This window comes from Balaenoptera musculus, chromosome 18 (genome assembly GCF_009873245.2).
Source record: "Balaenoptera musculus isolate JJ_BM4_2016_0621 chromosome 18, mBalMus1.pri.v3, whole genome shotgun sequence".
Taxonomy (NCBI): domain Eukaryota; kingdom Metazoa; phylum Chordata; class Mammalia; order Artiodactyla; family Balaenopteridae; genus Balaenoptera; species Balaenoptera musculus.
In genome coordinates this window covers 50,630,034-50,649,765 of record NC_045802.1, presented here as the reverse complement: position 1 = coordinate 50,649,765, position 19,732 = coordinate 50,630,034, and the positions used below count along the sequence as shown (strand labels likewise).

Sequence of the window (19,732 nt, the reverse complement as noted above, 5' to 3'; positions counted from 1 at the left end):
TTACTGATTGGAAGCCAATGTACAAGAGACTTAGTTACCAAAGAGCAAGCTCTGGTTTGGACCTCAGTTTAAATTGATGTTTGATTTTCTATGATCCTTTTATGTTTTATTTTTAAATGAAGTAAATTTGCATTAACAAAATAAAGTAAAAACTGACAGTATGGAATTTGTTTCTGGATACATTTACTAAATTAGAAATGCATTCTCTAAATTAGAGATAACAGTAGAAGTAGATTCTAACAGTATAACTAGAATCATTTCCCTGGGGTCTTAACAGAACTCCAAAGTGCGGTATCCGATTACTTGAACCTTGCCTTTTTCACATGTGGTAGCAGTGGGGACAGATGATCTCAAATGCTTGCCAGGTCCTTGATCGTTTACCCTTTATTCTAAAACAGAGATTAAAAGATGAAGGGCAGTCTCCTCCTATGTTTGAGTAAAACAGCTGGAAGGTGGAGAGTTTGTTCAGTTATCCTGACTTCTGGCTGCTTTGTGTCCTTTGTGTTTTTCAGTAGGGTACGTGCATTTGACAGCTATCACAGACATTGCAGATTCAGTGTTAGCTTACTTTGACTTTCCTTCTGGCCTGAGTCTGCCTCCTTTTGTATTCTTAACAATAACTTCTCCTGAATAATTAGAAACTTTAACATCTGAAAAGAGCAGATAAATGTTAATAGCAATTTTATTTCCCATTTCAAAATTTACAAAACTAACACATAGATCTGTGTTGTTATTTTTTAAAAAGCAAAGCAAAAATACAAACAGAAAAAAGGATGTGGTCCTTCTCCAAATCTTTTTCTTCTCCCGTACCAAATCCCACTAACCTTCTCTATGGGTCACAAGTATTAGGTTTGGTTTATATTGTTTGGTACCTTTTAAAATGCATGTATTTTGTTTTTTATATAAATAAGAATACAAGTAACACTTAGATTGATAGATTAAATTAAAAAGCAATAAACCAATAATATTAATGCTACTAATTATAGCAGCTATTTTCATAGGATTTATTCTGTGTGAAGTATTATTTTTAAGTGTTTTTTAAAAATAATTTTAAAATTTTTAATTGTGGTAAAAATAACATTTACCATCTTAACCATTTTTAAGTGTACAATTCCGTAGCATTAAATATAGTCACATTGTTGAACAGCATCTCTCCAGAACATTTTCATTTTGTAAAACTTAAACTTATGCAAAGAACAGCTCATTTCTACCTCCCTCTCACTCCTGGCAACCACCGTTCTACTTTCTGTTCCTTTGCATTTGCCTACTTTAGATATATAAGTGAAATCATACATAGTTTGTCATTTTGTGACTAGCTTGTTTCACTTAGCATAACATCTTCAAGGTTCATCCACACTGTAGCCCGTGACATGATGGATTTCTTTTTTTTTTTTTTTTTTTTTTTAAGCTGAATGGTATTTCATTGTATGTTTCTACCACATTTTCTTTATCCCTTCATCCATCGAAGGATGTTTGGGTTGCTTCCACCTCTTGGCTATTGTGGATAATGCTGCTGTGAGCATGGGTGTGCAAATATCTCTTCAAGATCCTGCTTTCAGTTCTTTTGGATATGTACCCAAAGTGGGATTGCTGGATATAAGTGCTTTTATATTTAGTAAATTTGGATCATCAGGTGCCATTGATTGAGAAGACCAGACTTAAGTAATATACTATTTTGATACAAACATTTGAAAAATCATAAAGAAAAGCAAGAAAAGAATAAACTTTTGAAATTCAAGATAATCATTACCTTTGAAAGGGAAAGGAAAGGAACTGAGTAGGGAGGGAGACACAGAGTACTTAATAGATAATGGTAATGTTCTTTTTACTAGTGTACATTGTGTCATTATTCTTCATACTTTATTTTGAAAATATTTTCTTACTGTTCTTTTGTGTGTACTCAATAGTTGATAAAAACAACTTTTCCAAAAAGAATTTATAGAATAAAAGAGGTAAAGAAGTGGAGACTGCTCTTTGAGAATTTTGTTATGAAAGAGATAAAAGGAATGAGATAATGGCAGGAGGGCATTGTGGGTTCCTCACGGTTTTTGTGATGCTTTACTGTTTATTAGTAAGATTCAGCATCTGCATACATTCTATTTTTGCTTCCTTCCTAAGAACATCATTCCATGTCCTTTGCCCACTTTCGATACGGGATTGATTGTCTCTTACTGGCTTGCGGGAGCTCTTCTACGTTATGGATATTGTAGTTTTGTCTCATATGTTTGTTTCATGTATTTTCTTTTGACTTATCTTTTGTCTTTACACTTTTTTATGGAGTTTTTGCTGTACAAAAGCTTTACATTTGTAAGTACACATTATACTTTTAAGTATACTGTTGCTCTGTTATTCATGAAATGTGATCTATATTACTGTTTTGTTCAAATTATTTCAGTTATAGTGACATAATCACTTTATTTATATCTTTAGCTCAGGTATGGAAAGTCATGAGCTACGTTTTGTCCTGTTAAGCTGGCTGTATTATTCTCTTTGTATTGTCAATTATACTTAACAGGTTTTTTTTTAAATGAAACCATATGTTGAGGTGCTGTAATTATTCTCTTTCTTGAAAGGTTTCGACCAAACACTAGAGAGCTGTGGTGTTACAATGCAGTGGTTGCTGATGCCCGACTTCCCTCTGCAGCAGACATGCAGTCCCGATGTAGTATTCTAAGTCCTGAGCTTGCCTTACCGACGGGGTCAAGGGCTCTCACCACCCGGTCTCATGCAGCTTTGCACATTCTAGGTAGGGTTGGTATTTGATGATCAGCTAATTTTCATTAATGTGTGCTGAGGATTTTTTTTAAGAGTACTTAAATTTGTATGTCATTCTGTCATGTTTGTTAAACAATAATACGCTAGGTGCAAAATAAGTTAGATCCTCTAACTTTAAGAGGTTTACCCTACAGAAAACAGTACATCAGACTTACACCAACACCCTGAAAGATTCATATATGCCCAAATATAAAGCAGCCCTGAATATAATTTTCCTAATAGGTGTCTTGTAAAATAATGTTTTTGCTTAACTTGAATATATAAACTTTAGTGATGTAGGTTAAATATTCAAATGTATAATTATAATATTTAATTTTTATACGTTATTTAAAATAATTCTATAAAATATGATAGGAATTTGATAGTTACCACTTCTGTTTCTTCTTATATAATAGTTTTCCACAGCACATCAACTTCACTTCTAATTAATTAATTTGAGATATAGCACTTTTACAACATCTGGTAGCCATTGTAAACATCCAAAACTAGCACCGATTAAGGTTATCTCAGGCTACTGTGTCTTCCTCAAATAGTACTTTAAGAATCAATCTAAAGTGATTCAGGGAGTTTGATAAAAGGAAGAACCTTGTAAGGACTCAAAGATTAAGCGATTCCAACTTTTCAGAGAGATAGTTTTGTGTGAAACATTGTCATATAGCTTATGTTTAAATATGATAATTACCCAGGCAGAGGATAATTTTTATTGGTTGTAAGTATCTTCCATGAAATGTTAAAAGCTTGGCATAAATTTGTTGAGCACATTCAGAATTTATTGTTTTAATTTATCCCCTCCAGCGTCTCATATTATAAGTACTCGGGGAAATTTTAATTTCAAGGAGTTGAATTTTTGTTTGTTTGCTTTTAGGTTGTCTTGATACCTTGGCAACTATGCAGGATTTAAAGATGGGTGTTGCGAGTACCGAGGAGGAGACTCAAGCAGTAATGAAGGTTTATTCCAAAGAAGATTATAGTGTAGTAAACAGGTTTGAAAGTATGTATATTTATGTTTAGGAAATATTGTCTTATACGTGAAATATATGGATATTTTAAAACATAAGTTATCATTTGCATCTTTTAGGTCATGGAGGGGGCTGGGGTTACTCTGCTCACTCGGTAGAAGCTATACGTTTTAGTGCTGACACAGACATTTTACTTGGTGGTCTCGGTCTGTTTGGAGGTAGAGGAGAATATACCGCTAAAATTAAGGTAAGCAGTTCATTCGCACTGTTGCCTTTTGTGTTTGAAGATAAGTATTTTGACTTAGTTTATTATTTTATAGAAGGCACCTTTGTATGTGCCTACTTTCTTGTAGCTGTTTTAATGATACGATGCAGGGGCATTTTGATGTAGCTTTAAAAAGTTTTTAGCATTCTTACTGCCAAATACTGTGTAAACAGACATCATCACCACAGGCGTGGGGACCAGGGATGAAGTGAGTAAGGGGATGGATTCCATCTGGTAGAGAGTCAAAAAGCAATCAAAAGTCCTAAGTTTACTGCACTATTCATCTCAGAAAGGGCAACAGTTAGACTAAGCAAAGGATGTGCTCAGTCTTTGAAAATTCACTAATAGCTTGAATTTTCTGTTGTCACATTATCTGATTGTGCTCTTAAAGTGAGAGAGACGACTATACTTTATGCCTTAATTTCAATAGCAGGCTTCTTTAAAAATTCTCAGTTAAATACTACTGTAGTCTCAGTCCTTACCTTCCTTAACCAGTCTACAGAATTTAATCCAGTCGAGCTCTTCTTCGATACAGTTTCTTCACGTGGCTCCCAGGACACCACACTTCATTTTCCTCCCATCTCCCTGGCTGCTCTTCTTAGTCTCCTGCTGGTCACTCATCATCTTCCCGACCTCTAAACGCTGGAGTGCCGGAACTCAGTCTTGGACATCTTTTTAAAGTCTACTCACCCCCTCAGTGATCCAGCCTTACGGCTTTAAGTATTTCTTCTCTTATCACTCTCACACTTAATAGACCTCCAAAGATATATATACAGCTGCCTACTCTGCATCTCCATGTGGATAGCTAACAGGTATTTGGGATGTAACATACTCAAAACTAGGCTTCTGACCATCTCTCTAAACCTGCTGTTCTCTTGTCCTTCCGCATCCCAGTTAACTGACTCAGAATAGAGTTAACTTCATTCTTCCAGTTGCTTAGGCCAAAAATCTTGGAGTCATCCTTGCCTTGCCTCTTTCTTTCACAACCCACATCCACTCTCGCAGCAAATATTGTTGGCTGCACTTTGAAAATAAATCCAGGATCTAACCACTTCTAAAAACTGCCCCTGGTACCAAGTTGGTCCAAACCACAGCTGCTTGGAGCATTACAGTAGCCTCCCAATTTGTATCTGCTTCTGTCCTTGCTCCCTTCAGTCTGTTCTCAACATAGCAGAGTGATTCTCTTAGAATGTACACCAGAGTGTACCACTCCTCTGTTCAGATTCCTGCAGTGTCTTCTAGTATTAGAATAAAAACCAGAGGCCTTACAAGGGCCTGAAAAACACCATCAGAACTGACTTCCATCACCACTCTGACCTTATGTTATACTAGTTGCTTCACTCTAACCTAGCCATACTGACCGGCCCTTGTTCCTCAGACATGCCAGGCATAGTCAAACCTCAGGACCTTCACACTTGCTACTTACTCCCTCTGACGGCAGCTCTTCACTCCGATAACCTGCATGGCTCACTTCCTCTTTACCTTAAGATCCTCTCCCTTACCACAGACTTACTTCCAGTAGCCCCCCGCCCCTTTTTTTTGTTTGCATTGTTCACCCCTGTATGCCCGGTTCTTAGAAGCCTGCCTGGCACACAGTATGTGTTCAAAATTATTTGTTGAACATAAACGGGGGAGCCAAGTTAGGGGCAAATCATTAAGGACCTTTATATCATGCTACAAAGAAGAAGAGAAACCATTGAAGACTTTTAGATTAAGGAAGTATTCTAGTCAGATACTCATTTTAAAAAGACTGCTGTGGGTTATTCAAGAAAAGCAAAAACCCTTAACTTTGTGGAATATGGGTTCGAGCAAGGAGAGAATGGAGAGAAGAACTAATTAGTTCATATTGAACTCTTCCAGCTAGTAACACTGCTAACACTGGTTGCACTGACAAGCTTTGGTACCAATAATAGTAGAGATACAGTGCTGGTGGAGAGATTTGGAAAAAAGGATTATCCCAGGTTTTTTAATCTGAGTGAGTAGGTGAATGATAGTGCCATTAATCAGAGCAGGGAAGGCAGGAGGCAGGAGAGATGAGTCACTTTACAACTGGTGAGATTGAGCGGCCCGGGGGAATCCCAGGCGCAGACTAGGATCTGAGGTGGAGACAGATTTTTAAACTTATTAGCATATATAGTTGAAAAATGGAGACGTCTAACAGAGTAATTGTCCAGTAAGTTTTAATGTCCCCGTCTCTTCCTTCTTAGTCTTTTACTCACCTTTCTTGTAGTTCATCTACTATAATCATCAGAAGAAATAAGGGTTTTAAAAATATGTATTGGTCCATTTTTTTTTAAAAAAGATCTCTTCCTCACAATTCTCATTTATTTTCACTTAATTTCATAACTTTTCCTATTTGATATCTTCTCTTTTATTCTTTTCCTGTACTCTGTAGTCCTCCCCCTTTTTTATAACTGTTTTTTTCCCCCTCACTCTTTCTATCTCCTTTTCCCATGCCATTTGAGCTATTTTTTGTTACCTGTTTTCTTAAGGATCCTTTCCTTCTATTATTCCTCAGCTAATATTTTTCTAGCCTTTTTTTTTTTTTTTTTGCTGGGTATTTTTCTAAGTGTTCCACAAGTATCGTTTCACTTAATTCTCACAATTACAATGAAGTAGGCACTGCTAGTGTCCATCTCCCTTTAATGGATGAGGAAACTGGGTCCTGGGATCTCACAGCTAGTTACGTGTTGAAGCAAAATTCTACTACATTTGGAAACTCACTTAGAACTTGGAGTTCTCTCACCTTCAGATGTTTATATCTGGTACAGAACATTTTTGGAGCATTTGCTATAAGTAGACGAATATATAAAATAAGGAAAACTGAGGTTAATACAGACCATAAGACATATGTTTCTTAATTTAGATATATAGATTTGTACATTTCACTGAATAACATTTTTTAAAAGCAGGTACTCTTTTACATTCTGTAGTGTCCCGCATATACTGGAGACACGAAATTATAAACATATTATTCAGCAGATTTGCATGACTGAGTGACTGGGCACATATGTTATTTCTCCTCTCCCCAGCTGTTTGAGTTAGGTCCTGATGGAGGAGATCATGAAACTGATGGAGACCTTCTTGCAGAGACTGATGTGTTGGCTTATGACTGTGCTGCTAGGTAAAGATTTCTTTTCAGTATTCAGTGTAATCCTTGCATACTTATATGACAGATTTATTATAAGTGAATAATGCAACTTAAAGAGAAAGTTTTTAAATAATCTGTGATCAGATGCTTAAGAACTAAATTATATACTAGGTAACATAACTGTTGCTTTTAACAATGCTACATTAAAACTAATAGTATCCTTCATATTTGTATTTCACAAGATAAGTTGACTGTTTCTGCATTGAAGATGGAAATATACATATATTTTGCACACATATTTTCACGCATCACTTAGAGAAGGCCAGATATGCTAGTGTCCTAGTGATGCAGTACAATTATTTACTACTGGTAGCGTTATGTATACTGTGTCAAATAGTCATAGTGGGTCGTACTTCAAATCACCTGTATGCTCTGACACCAAGCCTGTAGTATTTGCTTGATTATAACACGCTTGGAGAGGTGGCCAGCTTTACTGAAACTTCTCAGGAGCTAACCAGAATCAGGATGTTTATTTATGAAGGTTCGTTAAATAATAAAGAGACTTAGATTTTATTAGTCTTCTCTGTGTAAACCTAAGAATTATCTCAAGACTGTCATGACAAGTTAGTGATTTGAATCAGGGAATATTATGATGAGAAAAAGAACGGATTTGGACTTCATGATAATGGTAGTATACTGACTTTCCCAATGATAACTATGTTAAGAAAACCTTCTGTGGCATTCATAAGCTTTTTGTTAATGAAAATGTATATTTTCTGAAAATGGTAGTAAGGCATTGAGTTTACTTTTAACAGATAAATACTTTTGAGAGCAAAGTAGTAAACCTAAAGAAAATTTTGACTGTTTTCTTCACTTTAGGCAATTAACCAATATCAGGAGATACTATTTCAGTAACTTCTTAATGTTATACACAATGAAGATTAGGGAAATTTCAGGAAAGTTAATTGATTAATTAATTTTTAACAAAGCCTTAAGGTGCCATTGTTATCATTTTTTGAGCATATGCTTGTGAGTCAGAAATACAGTGTATGGTTTATGTACAGAGAATCATCTAGATTTTCTTCATTTGCCTACTAACAAAGCCCAGATTCCTAAGGCTGCTATTAAAGGCCTTCCACAATCTTTCACAGCGTCTTTTTAAATTTTCTACCTACTACTTTTCTATATCTGTCTCAGTGCTTTAACCTAACTGGACACCTTGCCACTTCCAGACCCCGTTTTGTACTTTCAGACTCCCTGCCAATCTGTTTCATGACAGTCTTCCCCTTCCTCAATACCTTTATTCTTCTCTCTGTCCCAGCTACAACCAATATGCACTCCTTCCACTCTATTACCTAGAACTTTGTAACTTGGGTATATCTTTATCAGATGCCCTTATTTGTATACATGTGTTTTCTCTCCTCCTAATTTAATAAACTTTTTTGTGTAGTGACTGTGTGACAGGCTCAGTTCCAAACACTTTGTCTAAACTCAATTCCCAGAACAATCCTATCCTATGAGCTAGATATTGTTTTTATCCCTATTTTCAGATGACGAAACTTAAGTTGCAAAGAAGATGTAGTAACTTGCCCAAGGTCACCCAGCTAGCAAGTTACAAAGTCAGGCCTTGAACTCAGGCCATCTGGCTCCAGAGCTCTGGAAAGACTTTAATTGAATACATGAACTTTAAAGTTCAAAGTTTTCCAAAAAAGCTGGCATGTTTTTTTTAACAACAGTTTAAAAGAAATTGTCTTATTTTAGTATGAAAACTTTATAACATTTAAGCAAGTTTTAGAACTCAAGATGAGGAAGAAGAAATGTAATGCCATCACTGTAGCACCAGTAGCTATTATTTGTGTTCTTGTCCAGACTTTTTAAAATAGAGGGTTTTTAATGTTGTTTGACAAGAATCTTATAATAATACAGTGTATTCCATGTTTTGTTTATAAAGGATTTTAAAAAATAAATGTACGTAACAGAGAAGTACAAAGGCGTTGTCTCTGACACATTAATTTTCCTCTTAGAGAAAAATATGCAATGATGTTTGATGAACCAGTCCTCCTGCAAGCTGGCTGGTGGTATGTAGCCTGGGCTCGAGTGTCAGGACCCAGCAGTGACTGTGGATCTCATGGACAAGCTTCTATTACCACAGATGATGGGTAAGCAGAATGTTTAAGTATTCCTTAAGCAACTCCCATTTTTGTTAGTGGAATATTGTTTTGAAAGCTCAGAGGTCTTTTAGTAGAGTAAAAAATCTTTGTAGGTCTAGAGCATAATATGACCTGCTAAAAATTAAATTCGTATAATCGCATGCCAAATTAAGGTAAGACAGAATGTGGAGATAATAGAACTGCTATTCTTTGCTCTTGTCCGTTGGCATTGTGTGTATTTCTGGATGTTACCTTGTTTAAAAGCTTGTTTGCAAAATTAGAAATTATACAGAGGAAAATGACAAGGATAGAGAGTTTGGAAACCATGAAAATGAAATATATACATCCTATAAAATTTGACCGTGCTTATGAAAATACTTTATAAATTGCAAAGCCTTAATGATATGAGATGCTACAGTTTTAATAAAATGTAAAGGGAAATTTACCATTTAACTTTCAAGTATAGAGTACTTCCCAGTTTATAAGATACTTTCATTTATATTATCTTGTTTGATGCCCTCGGTAACTTTGTGAAGTGGTTATTAGCCCCGTTTCTACACTCGGGAATAGAGAGACAAAAGGTGAAACGATTTGCCTCAAATTGTATGGCTACTGTGTGGCAGAACCAAATCTGGACCTGGAGTTTCTTGACTCTGAGTCCAGCCTTCTCTATACTCTACTCTGATTCATGTGGAAGGACCATCATTTATAAGAGAAATTTAATTTATTCTTTATTATTCTTGAGCATAAACTGTTTGAAATGGGTAGAAGTTATGTAATCATATATTTCATATAGTTTCATTCAGCTCATAAGAGAGCTGACCAGAAAAAGAGCAGACTAATTTATGAGGTGAATTCTATGTTCCTGAATGTTCAAGTAGAATGCTGAAGATATATTAAGTCTATTGTTGTAACATATCCTTTTCAGCTTACCTCTAAGATTGTATGGTAGGACTGGGGAGACTGCTTTGATCCTGGACTGTATGATTCCCATATACAGTTCATTCAACCTTGGAATATCATAGCATTTGAAGCTAAAGTTATGTTATATCTATTTAAGCAGATTTAAACTGTAAGTTGAAATATTTTGTTAAAAGCTTATTGTTCTGGTTAAAGTTGAGCTTTAACCAGGAGGGAGGGAGCAGAGCAGCTACTCACCTAGGAGCTCCCAATCAGGTTCAACTCTTTCATTTAACCCATTAAGGCATTCAGAGCTAGAATTAAAATCAGAGGTGTCTTTTTACGTGTATTTTTGTCCTTAAAGAATGAATCTCTCTTCAGTAATGTAAGATTTGAAAGCATGATTGTTAAACTTTTCATTTCCTTCCATGAATCTTGAATCCTGTTGTTTTTGGTTACATTGTTATTTTTTCTCTTCTTAGGGTTGTTTTCCAATTTAAGAGTTCAAAGAAATCAAATAATGGTACAGATGTTAACGCTGGTCAGATACCTCAATTATTATACAGGTATTTAGCGTATTTATAATTAACATGGTTTATTCTTTTAATATAATGAGCTAGGATCACTATAAAATATATGGCATAATAAGGGAGAAATTATTCGAAGCATTTAGCTACATTTAATAAAAACATTTAATTTATGTTTTGTATATTTTTAAACATTTTTTTACCTCAAGTTAATTTTAATAAAATATCTCTAATGACTCAGATAATCTGTATTATGCCTATAACGATATTTTAATAACTTATTTTTTAAATCTATTGATTTTCTTACCAATTTCAGAATGTTTTAAACTTTAAATTAATAAAATTTATCTTAGAGAAATGAAATCTGAGTGTTAGGTGGGGATTTTAGATGTAGGCCTGGTTGATTTGTTCTACAGTTTTATATTTCCTGTTCATCTTGTGATGGAATAAATTGGAAAATCTCTTACTGCTGAAAAATTTCCACCTTTAATTAAAATATCAAACAATAACTTGCTCATATGATAATACTATTATATTTTAACATTATTTAAGAATTTTAATTACTTCATGGTAATTGAGACATATATGGGAACAATGCCTGTGTGTGTGCCCATCTATATCTAGGTGATTACTGCAATAATTTTTAGATTAAAGAATTTAAATAGATATAAACCCTCCCTAAAAAGTGATATTCTTACTTGAAATAGTAAAAATCAAAGGCAATACCTTTAGAACAGTGACTCTCTGTCTTCTATACCTTTTACACTAATATCTTTAAGAATCTAGATGGTATAACCTCACTTTTTCCAAGAGGATATTTCTGTTTGTTTTTATGCAATCTGCTATAGTCAGTATTTGTAATATGTAGCGTTATGAACATAGCAAGTTGCTTGGACTACTCCTGGGTACAGTGGTTGAGTAACTCTTTAATGGTAGCATTTAAAAGTAACATTACTCTAGAGAACATAATTTACATAACATTGTTCTAGTCAGAGCTAGCTAGTTTCTACTACCCTGTCTTACAAAGGTGAGATTTAGAAGATGAGGTACTTATGGGCTAACAATTTTGCTTAGCATTGGAAAATGTTTAAAAAAGGCCCCATATTGGGATTTTGCCTAACAAAAATGCTTAAATGTTTAATTTGTTTTGCCATTGCAAAAATGTATATTTGAGAAGAAAAATGTCGGTGGACTTTCCAACATAAATTTATGTGTGTATGCTACCTTCAGACTTCCAACCAGTGATGGCAGCGCTACAAAAGGCAAACAGCAAACCAGTGAACCTGTACATATTTTAAAGAGATCTTTTGCAAGAACTGTCTCAGTGGTAAGCCAGTTTAAAAAATTTCAGCTTTTCTGTCCAGTGCTCAGTGTTGTTTTGATGTTTAGCACTTAGCCACTTTTCTAAGAGTTTATCTTAGCGTAGCTTTGTAATTCAGATTTGTTTATGTTAGCTTTGACATCCCAGGCCGAAGAATATGCACATTAAATAATGGAAAATAGAGATGTTGACTGATTTTAACATACCTTGCTATTTCTGAAATACATGGTGAATTTTCTTATAAATTATGTATGAACACATATGCTGAAGGAGTTAGAAAGTGAAGGAAAAGTTGAGTGATATTAACCAAGAATGTTACTTTAATGCTAAAGAATTAAGTAGAAGGGTCGTATATCTAACTGGGGACTTTGTTGAATTACCTGACCATCCCCTTCGTACATTTAAAGACATGATGCCATTGGGGTTACCAGTGTAGAATGGAAAGCCAATAAGATGTAATTGAAATACCATGGTGTTTCAGCTCAGGAAGTCTGGGTTAAATTTTTGCTCTTTCATTTGTTAGTTGAGGACTCTTAGGAAGGTTATCTCGACTATATCACAGCATCATTATGAATTTCTGAGTTAAGGGATATAAAAATTCTTTTTAATTTGTAAGGCTCTATATGAATATGATTTATTAATGTAGCTGGTAGTCTGTCATGTTAGTAAAATGCATAGGGAGAATGCATTTTTTTCCTTTTTTCTTAGTTTTTTTTTTTAAACCACAAAACTAATACACGTCCCTGGTGGGAATAGGGTTTAAAACTATACTAAAATTATATTGAAGTTTCTTTTCCCATCACCCTTTTTATCACCATATATAACTGCTATTTCCATTCGGATGTATATTCTTCCAGGACTATTTTTGTACATAAACAAATTTATTAGTCTCTGTTTACGTTATGCTATACAGTCTTCTTGTTGTTTTTGATCATGCTTAAAGTTCTGCATATTACATTTTACAAATTTCTTTTTTTTTAAAGGTGGTAGTAAAACACTTCACAAATGACATGATTTTTCTTTTTTTTCTTTTTTATTCAATTATAGTTGATTTACAATGCTGTGTTAGTTTCAGATGTAGAGCAAAGTGATTCAGTTTTTTATATATATATATATATATATATTTTTTTTTTTTAGATTCTTTTCCCTTATAGGTTATTACAAAATATTGAGTATATTCCCTGTGCTATACAGTAGGTCTTTGTTGGTTATCTGTTTTATATATAGTAGTGTGTATATGCTAATCCCAAACTCCTAATTTATCCCTCTCCCCTTTTCCCTTTTGGTAACCATGTTTGTCTTCTATGTCTATGGGTCTGTTTCTGTTTTGTATATAAGTTCATTTGTATCATTTTTTTTTTTTTTAGATTCCACATATAAGCAATATATGATATTTGTCTTTCTCTGTCTGACTTACTTCAGTTAGTATGGTAATCTCTAAGTCCATCCATGTTGCTGCAAATGGCATTATTTCATTCTTTTTTATGGCTGAGTAATATTTCATTCCATTCCTTTCCATTCCTTCTTTTTCCGTTCATCTGTAATAGCAGCACTAGTGCTACTGTGAACATTGGGGTACATATATCTTTTGGAATTATGGTTTTATCTGGATTAATGATAAAAATTTCATCAAATACGCTACAGATATATTCCATGTTAATACATTTGGCTCTATCTGAATTTTTTTGATGTTTGCTTAGTATCCCATAGACTGGTGTACTCTAATTTATCCAGTTCTGTTCCCACCAGAGGACTGTTTGTTTCTCATTTTTCACTATTACAGTTGTCCCTTGGTATTTGAGGGGGAATTGGTTCCAGGACACCACCCCCCCACAGATACTAAAATTCCTGGATGCTCAAGTCCATTATATAAAATAGCACAGTGCTTGCATATAACCTACACGCATCCTCCTGTGTACTTTAAATCATCTCCAACTTACATATAATACCAAATACAATGTAATGCTATGTAAATAGCTGGCAGTGATTCAAGTTTTTGCTTTTCGGAACTTTCTGGAATTTTTTCTTTTTGAATATTTTCGATCCCTGGTTGGTTGAATCTGCAGATGCAAAACCTGTGAATACAGAGGACCGACTGTATATCCATATCTGTACATATGTGTCTTTGATACTTGCGTACTTCTGTGAATATTTCTACTGGAGGTGGGCTCATTTAAATTTTGATATATCATGTCAAATTCATCTTCCAACAGAGGGTGTGCTTTGAATAAGAGGCTCCTAAGAGCTTTGGCTCCTTGGTACCTTGACATCCTTTTAGTATTAAGATCAGTTTGGTATCTTTTGATCCAAATAAGTATCTTTGCCTCTGTTATGTCTTTTTCAGTGCTTTCTTTTATCTGTGCATAGTAATTCTTTTATATTTATGTCTAAGTGAGTTTGTGGTCATTAGGTAATTGTAATCTTTGTATAAGAAACTTATTCATTCATTTCTTTACAGTGTTAAAATACAAACCTTTATTCTTGGTTTTGCCACACCAGAGGACTGATATTTGGTGGAGATGAGGGAATAAGTGCTTTACTTTGAGATTCATCAAGTATCTGTCATCATAAGGCATGATAAAACCCACAGGCCAACTAGAATGGCAAGGGATGCTCACCACCCTAAACTCATATTCTAGAATTTTTAAAGATCCAAATAAGTGTGTTTTTGTATTTTCTAGTCAATTTTAATCTTCTGTTAACTTGTTTATCAAGATTTGGCTATAGTTTGTATTGTAAAATTTAATATGTAGAAAAAAATAACTTATTTGTTATTGTCACTGATACCTAATACTGGAATACTTTATTATATTCAAAGATTATTAAAATGCTTAAAATACTTTTAGTTTATATACATAATACTACATTGACAATATAGAGTTTAATTTTTCTTTCAAGTAAACATGTTTATAAGTGTTTATAAGTGTTTTTCTTTATTTATATGATAAACTAGATAGGTTGGTAGCAACTTAAAACTTAAAAAGTTTTTTAACTTTTTTAACTTAAAAATGTATTTTTAAATAGGTGAATATTGAAGAATGTTGTTTTCATAGATGCGTAACTACTTTACCTTTTTTGTCAAAGATATTCCTAATGGTAATGTAATGAATGAACTAATAGAATGTCTATTATTTGGGCTACCAAAACTCAGTACAAACTTCAGGGTAAACTTTTCAAGTTGAATGTCATCTTTCCGTTTGATTCAACCTATGGTACCATTTGAACTAATTGTTATCTATTTTTTTCATATTCTGGATTAGGAATGTTTTGAGTCATTGTTGAGTATTCTTCACTGGAGCTGGACCACCTTAGTCTTAGGAGTTGAAGAACTAAGAGGATTAAAAGGATTCCAGTTTACAGCTACACTTCTAGATTTAGAAAGACTACGCTTTGTGGGTACCTGTTGTCTGAGGTTATTGCGTGTCTATACCTGTGAAATTTACCCGGTGTCAGGTATGATGCAGTTTTTAAATGACTTTTGAGGAGAAAATGTTTTGAGACATTGAGAAGGTTTATATAGGGATTACCAAAAGTTAAGATCCCCAGCTGCCTTTATTATCCGCTCCTGAATTGAGGGGAGAAACTTGGCTTGCTGTGATGCTTGTATATTTACTTATAAAGAATATAATAGATTACATGCATTCTGATAACAAAAAGTCATGTTAGACTAAAGTTAAATACTCTAATAAGGTGTTGTTATAAACAGATTCTGTCAGATAGAAATATTTTGAACGACTGATTTGGACTTAAATGCTGAAACCTGTGCAGGGTTTTTTTTTTTTTTTTTTTCCTATTTAGAGTCCTATTTAAAAAGAAATTATTTTGGACCACACATAATCTCTATATTGTTTCATTTCTAGGTTATGCATACTTATGATTTTTAGCCGTATAGGAAATTACTTGAATTGTACTGAATGTTTTCATACATATTTATTATTCTGTTTAATTAGCAACCTGCTTTGTTCTCTTAAAGCTGCAGGAAAAGCTGTGGTAGAAGAAACTAGCAAATTAGCAGAATGTATTGGAAAAACCAGAACTTTGCTAAGAAAAATTTTGTCAGAAGGAGTTGATCACTGCATGGTGAAGTTGGATAATGATCCCCAAGGATATCTCAGTCAACCCTTGAGTCTCCTAGAAGCTGTCCTTCAGGAGTGTCATAATACCTTTACTGCCTGTTTTCATTCTTTCTACCCGACTCCTGCCTTACAGTGGGCTTGCCTTTGTGATCTACTGAATTGTTTGGATCAGGTAATTTAAGTTTGTAAAATGTCAATTGAAAATATGTTATGCTACTTAATACTTTTCAAGAAAATATATTTCAGTTGCCTCAGTCTTTTTAACTTGTATAAAAGGTAAATTAAGAAATCAGTTTGGTATATGTGACTTAAATAAAGTTAGGGGCTTCCCCTGGTGGCGCAGTGGTTGAGAATCTGCCTGCCAATGCGGGGGACACGGGTTCGAGCCCTGGTCTGGGAAGACCCCACATGCCGCGGAGCAACTAGGCCCGTGAGCCACAGCTACTGAGCCTGCGCGTCTGGAGCTTGTGCTCCGCAACAAGAGAGGCCGCGACAGTGAGAGGCCCGAGCACCGCGATGAAGAGTGGCCCCCACTCGCCGCAACTAGAGAAAGCCCTCGCACAGAAACGAAGACCCAACACAGCCATAAATAAATAAATAAAGAAGTAAATATTAAAAAAAAAAAAAATTAAAGTTAAAAAAACTGTTTTTCTGTTTGCTTTATCATTTCTTAATTATAAAATTGGCAGGCACGTTGTATAGCTGCTGGGTTGTTCTTTGAATCTGTAAGTGAGAGCAAGGACAGTTCATGGTAGCCCCTGCCACTCCCGTATCTCCAAAACAGTCAGGAGAGAGAGCTGCGAATGAATTTACATGCTATCATTCATTTACTCATGAGATGCCCCAAATCAGTTTCAAAACCCCTGAGCGAAATACTGGCAGAACTAAAGGGAGAAGTAGACAAATTCACGTTGATAGTTGGTGACTATCAGTAATTAATAGAACATAGAACTCTTTCAGTAATTGATAGAACAACTAGACAAAAAATATCAGTTGGGATACAGAAGATTTGAACAACACTATCCACCACTTTGGCCTAACTGACATTTATGGAAAAGAATGTGCAAGTTCAGTATACATTTTTGTTTCAAGTATACATATTATGTTCACAAAGGTATATTACATGCCAGGTCATAAAATAAGTCTTAGTAAATTTCACAAGATAAAAATCTTAAAGAAAGTGTTTTCAGACCACAATAGAAGTAAATTAAAAATTAAATGCAAAATATATCAAAGAAAACACCAAATATTTGGAAAATAGACAACACTTCTGAGTAACCAGTGAATCAAAGAAGAATTCCAAAGGAAATTAGAAATTTTTCACACTGAAGATAAAAATATATCAAAATTTATGAGAAGTAGCCAATGTGTGCTTAGAGAAATATTTGTGTTTTAAATGCTTATACTACTAGCAAAGAAGAAAAGTTTAAAATCGGTGATCTAAATTTCTACCTTAAGAAGCCAGAAGAAGAGCAAATCAAAACCCAATGTAAGAAGAAAGTAATAAGGAAAGGATCAAAAATAATCAAGAGTCAAAATCAATGAAATAGAAAATAGAGAATATTAGCAACGTCAAAGTTGGTTCTTTGAAAATAAACAAAAATTTTAAAACTCCTAGGAAGTCTGATTGAAAGATAAGAGAGAAGGAAAAAGCACAAAATCCCATTATCAGGAATGAAATAGGAAAGATCACTATAGATCCAACAGACATTGAAATATTATAAGGGAGTATTATAAACAACTTTATACCAATAAATTATAACTTTAGATAAAATAGACAAACATCTTGAAAAATACAACCTAACCAAAACTGGTACAACAAGAAATAATCTGAATGTCCTTATCTCCATTAAAAAAAATTGAATTCATTATTAAAACTTTTACCACAAAGAAAACTCCAGACCCAGATATTGTCATTGGTGAATTCTGTTAAACATAAAAGAAAGAAGTAATATCAATGTTTTACACACTCTTTCAGAAAATATAGGAGGCAACACATCCAAACTAATTTATCAGGTTAGCCTTATCCTGATACCAAAACCTGACATAGAGAGTAAAAGAAAAAAATTATTATAGACAAATATTACTCAGAAAGATGGATGCAAAAGTTCTTAACAATATTATCAAATCTAATCCACCAATGTAAAGTATGTATTATACCAAGTGGAGTATATCTTAGAAATGCAATGTTAGTTGTACGTTTAAAAATTAATGTAATTGATATTTGAATTGCTATTATAACCACATTAACTGAATAGAGAGGGAAAACTGTATGATCCTCTCAATAGATACAGAAAAAGTATTTGACAAAATTAGCACTTACTCAGTGCTAATGAAAACTCAGCAAATTAAGATTTAAGGAAACTTTCTCAACCTAATAAAAGATATCTACAAAAAAAATGTACAACTAATATCGCGCTTAATGGTGAAATATTGATTGCTCCCCTAAGTTTAAGAGCAAGGCACAAGGTGTCCATTCTCACAATTTCTGTTTAACGTTGTATTGGAAGTTCTCACACCACCAACCCCCTGCCCTCCACACCATCACCAAAAAATTCACTGTTAGAAGGTAACTCCAATAACCTTTCCCAGCCGAGTGGAAAGGTTATTGCGGTAATGACATCCAGATAGGCAACTTTGTTTTTATTATTTTTTTGAGCTATTTGCACACTGAGTTTATTTTTCCTGGCACTTAAAAAGTTTTATTTCTTTGTTGTGAGAACACCTAACATGAGCTGTATCCTCCTAACATATTTTGAATGTACAATTTGATGAACTAAGTAAAGTGTACATGATTTTTGTGAATTAGAATATCCTGTGTTGGTAAGTCTTTAATACTTTGTTATGAAATCTTACCAAATGTGGTACTAAATTTTCTGAATAAACTGTGTAATGTGATGACATAATTTTGTGCCCATAGTGAAATGCTGTTCTAGTAGCCTAATAACATTATGCTACATTAACATTAGAGAAATGTCTTCTTGTAGTAGCATAGACTTACAATTTAAATCATTTATTATTTGAAGATAATAGTTTTAGTGCTTGTTACTGGAAATGACTTTAATGTATACTAATTGGGACCTTTTTGATGTCACTCTTTGAGAATCAAGCTAGAGATGACTGTGATTCTGAGGATATATAAACACATAAATAGTACAGGAGGCTGATTTTTCTTGACCATATTTGGTGATTTTCCAGCTTCATTGGGTAGTAACTTACTGTGTTTAAAAGTGTTGATATAATATTATCCTGTAACAAGACATATTAAAGTGACTGAATGCTAGAAATTTTGTTATAAAAGGTGTTTATCCTTTATATATCCAAAAACTTGGATTATATTGATGCAGTACTTCTTTAGTGGGGTGTATATTTTTGTTTTTAAAAGGATATTCAAGAGGCAAACTTCAAGACATCAAGTAGCCGGCTCCTTGCAGCTGTGATGTCAGCTCTGTGTCACACTTCTGTTAAGCTGACTTCTATCTTCCCTATTGCATACGATGGAGAAGTACTGCTACGATCAATCGTTAAACAAGTTAGCACAGAGAATGACTCAACACTGGTTCACCGTTTTCCCCTTCTGGTAGCACACATGGAAAAACTCAGCCAGGTAGGTCTTTTTCTGAAATATCTTTTATATTGAAGCAATAAAACTGTAAATGGAGACATAC

General features: G+C 34.0%; 1 protein-coding gene across 1 annotated transcript in view; it reads left to right on the top strand.

Annotated features, from left to right (window-relative positions):
* Nucleotides 1–19,732, top strand: part of MYCBP2 (MYC binding protein 2) — a 270,931-nt gene that overhangs the window by 118,571 nt on the left and 132,628 nt on the right. The window contains 10 exon segments of the mRNA XM_036831466.1: nucleotides 2,574–2,746; nucleotides 3,641–3,766; nucleotides 3,854–3,981; nucleotides 7,032–7,123; nucleotides 9,115–9,249; nucleotides 10,623–10,706; nucleotides 11,898–11,994; nucleotides 15,249–15,441; nucleotides 15,962–16,236; nucleotides 19,450–19,671. Coding sequence (XP_036687361.1) covers nucleotides 2,574–2,746; nucleotides 3,641–3,766; nucleotides 3,854–3,981; nucleotides 7,032–7,123; nucleotides 9,115–9,249; nucleotides 10,623–10,706; nucleotides 11,898–11,994; nucleotides 15,249–15,441; nucleotides 15,962–16,236; nucleotides 19,450–19,671 — 1,525 coding nt within the window.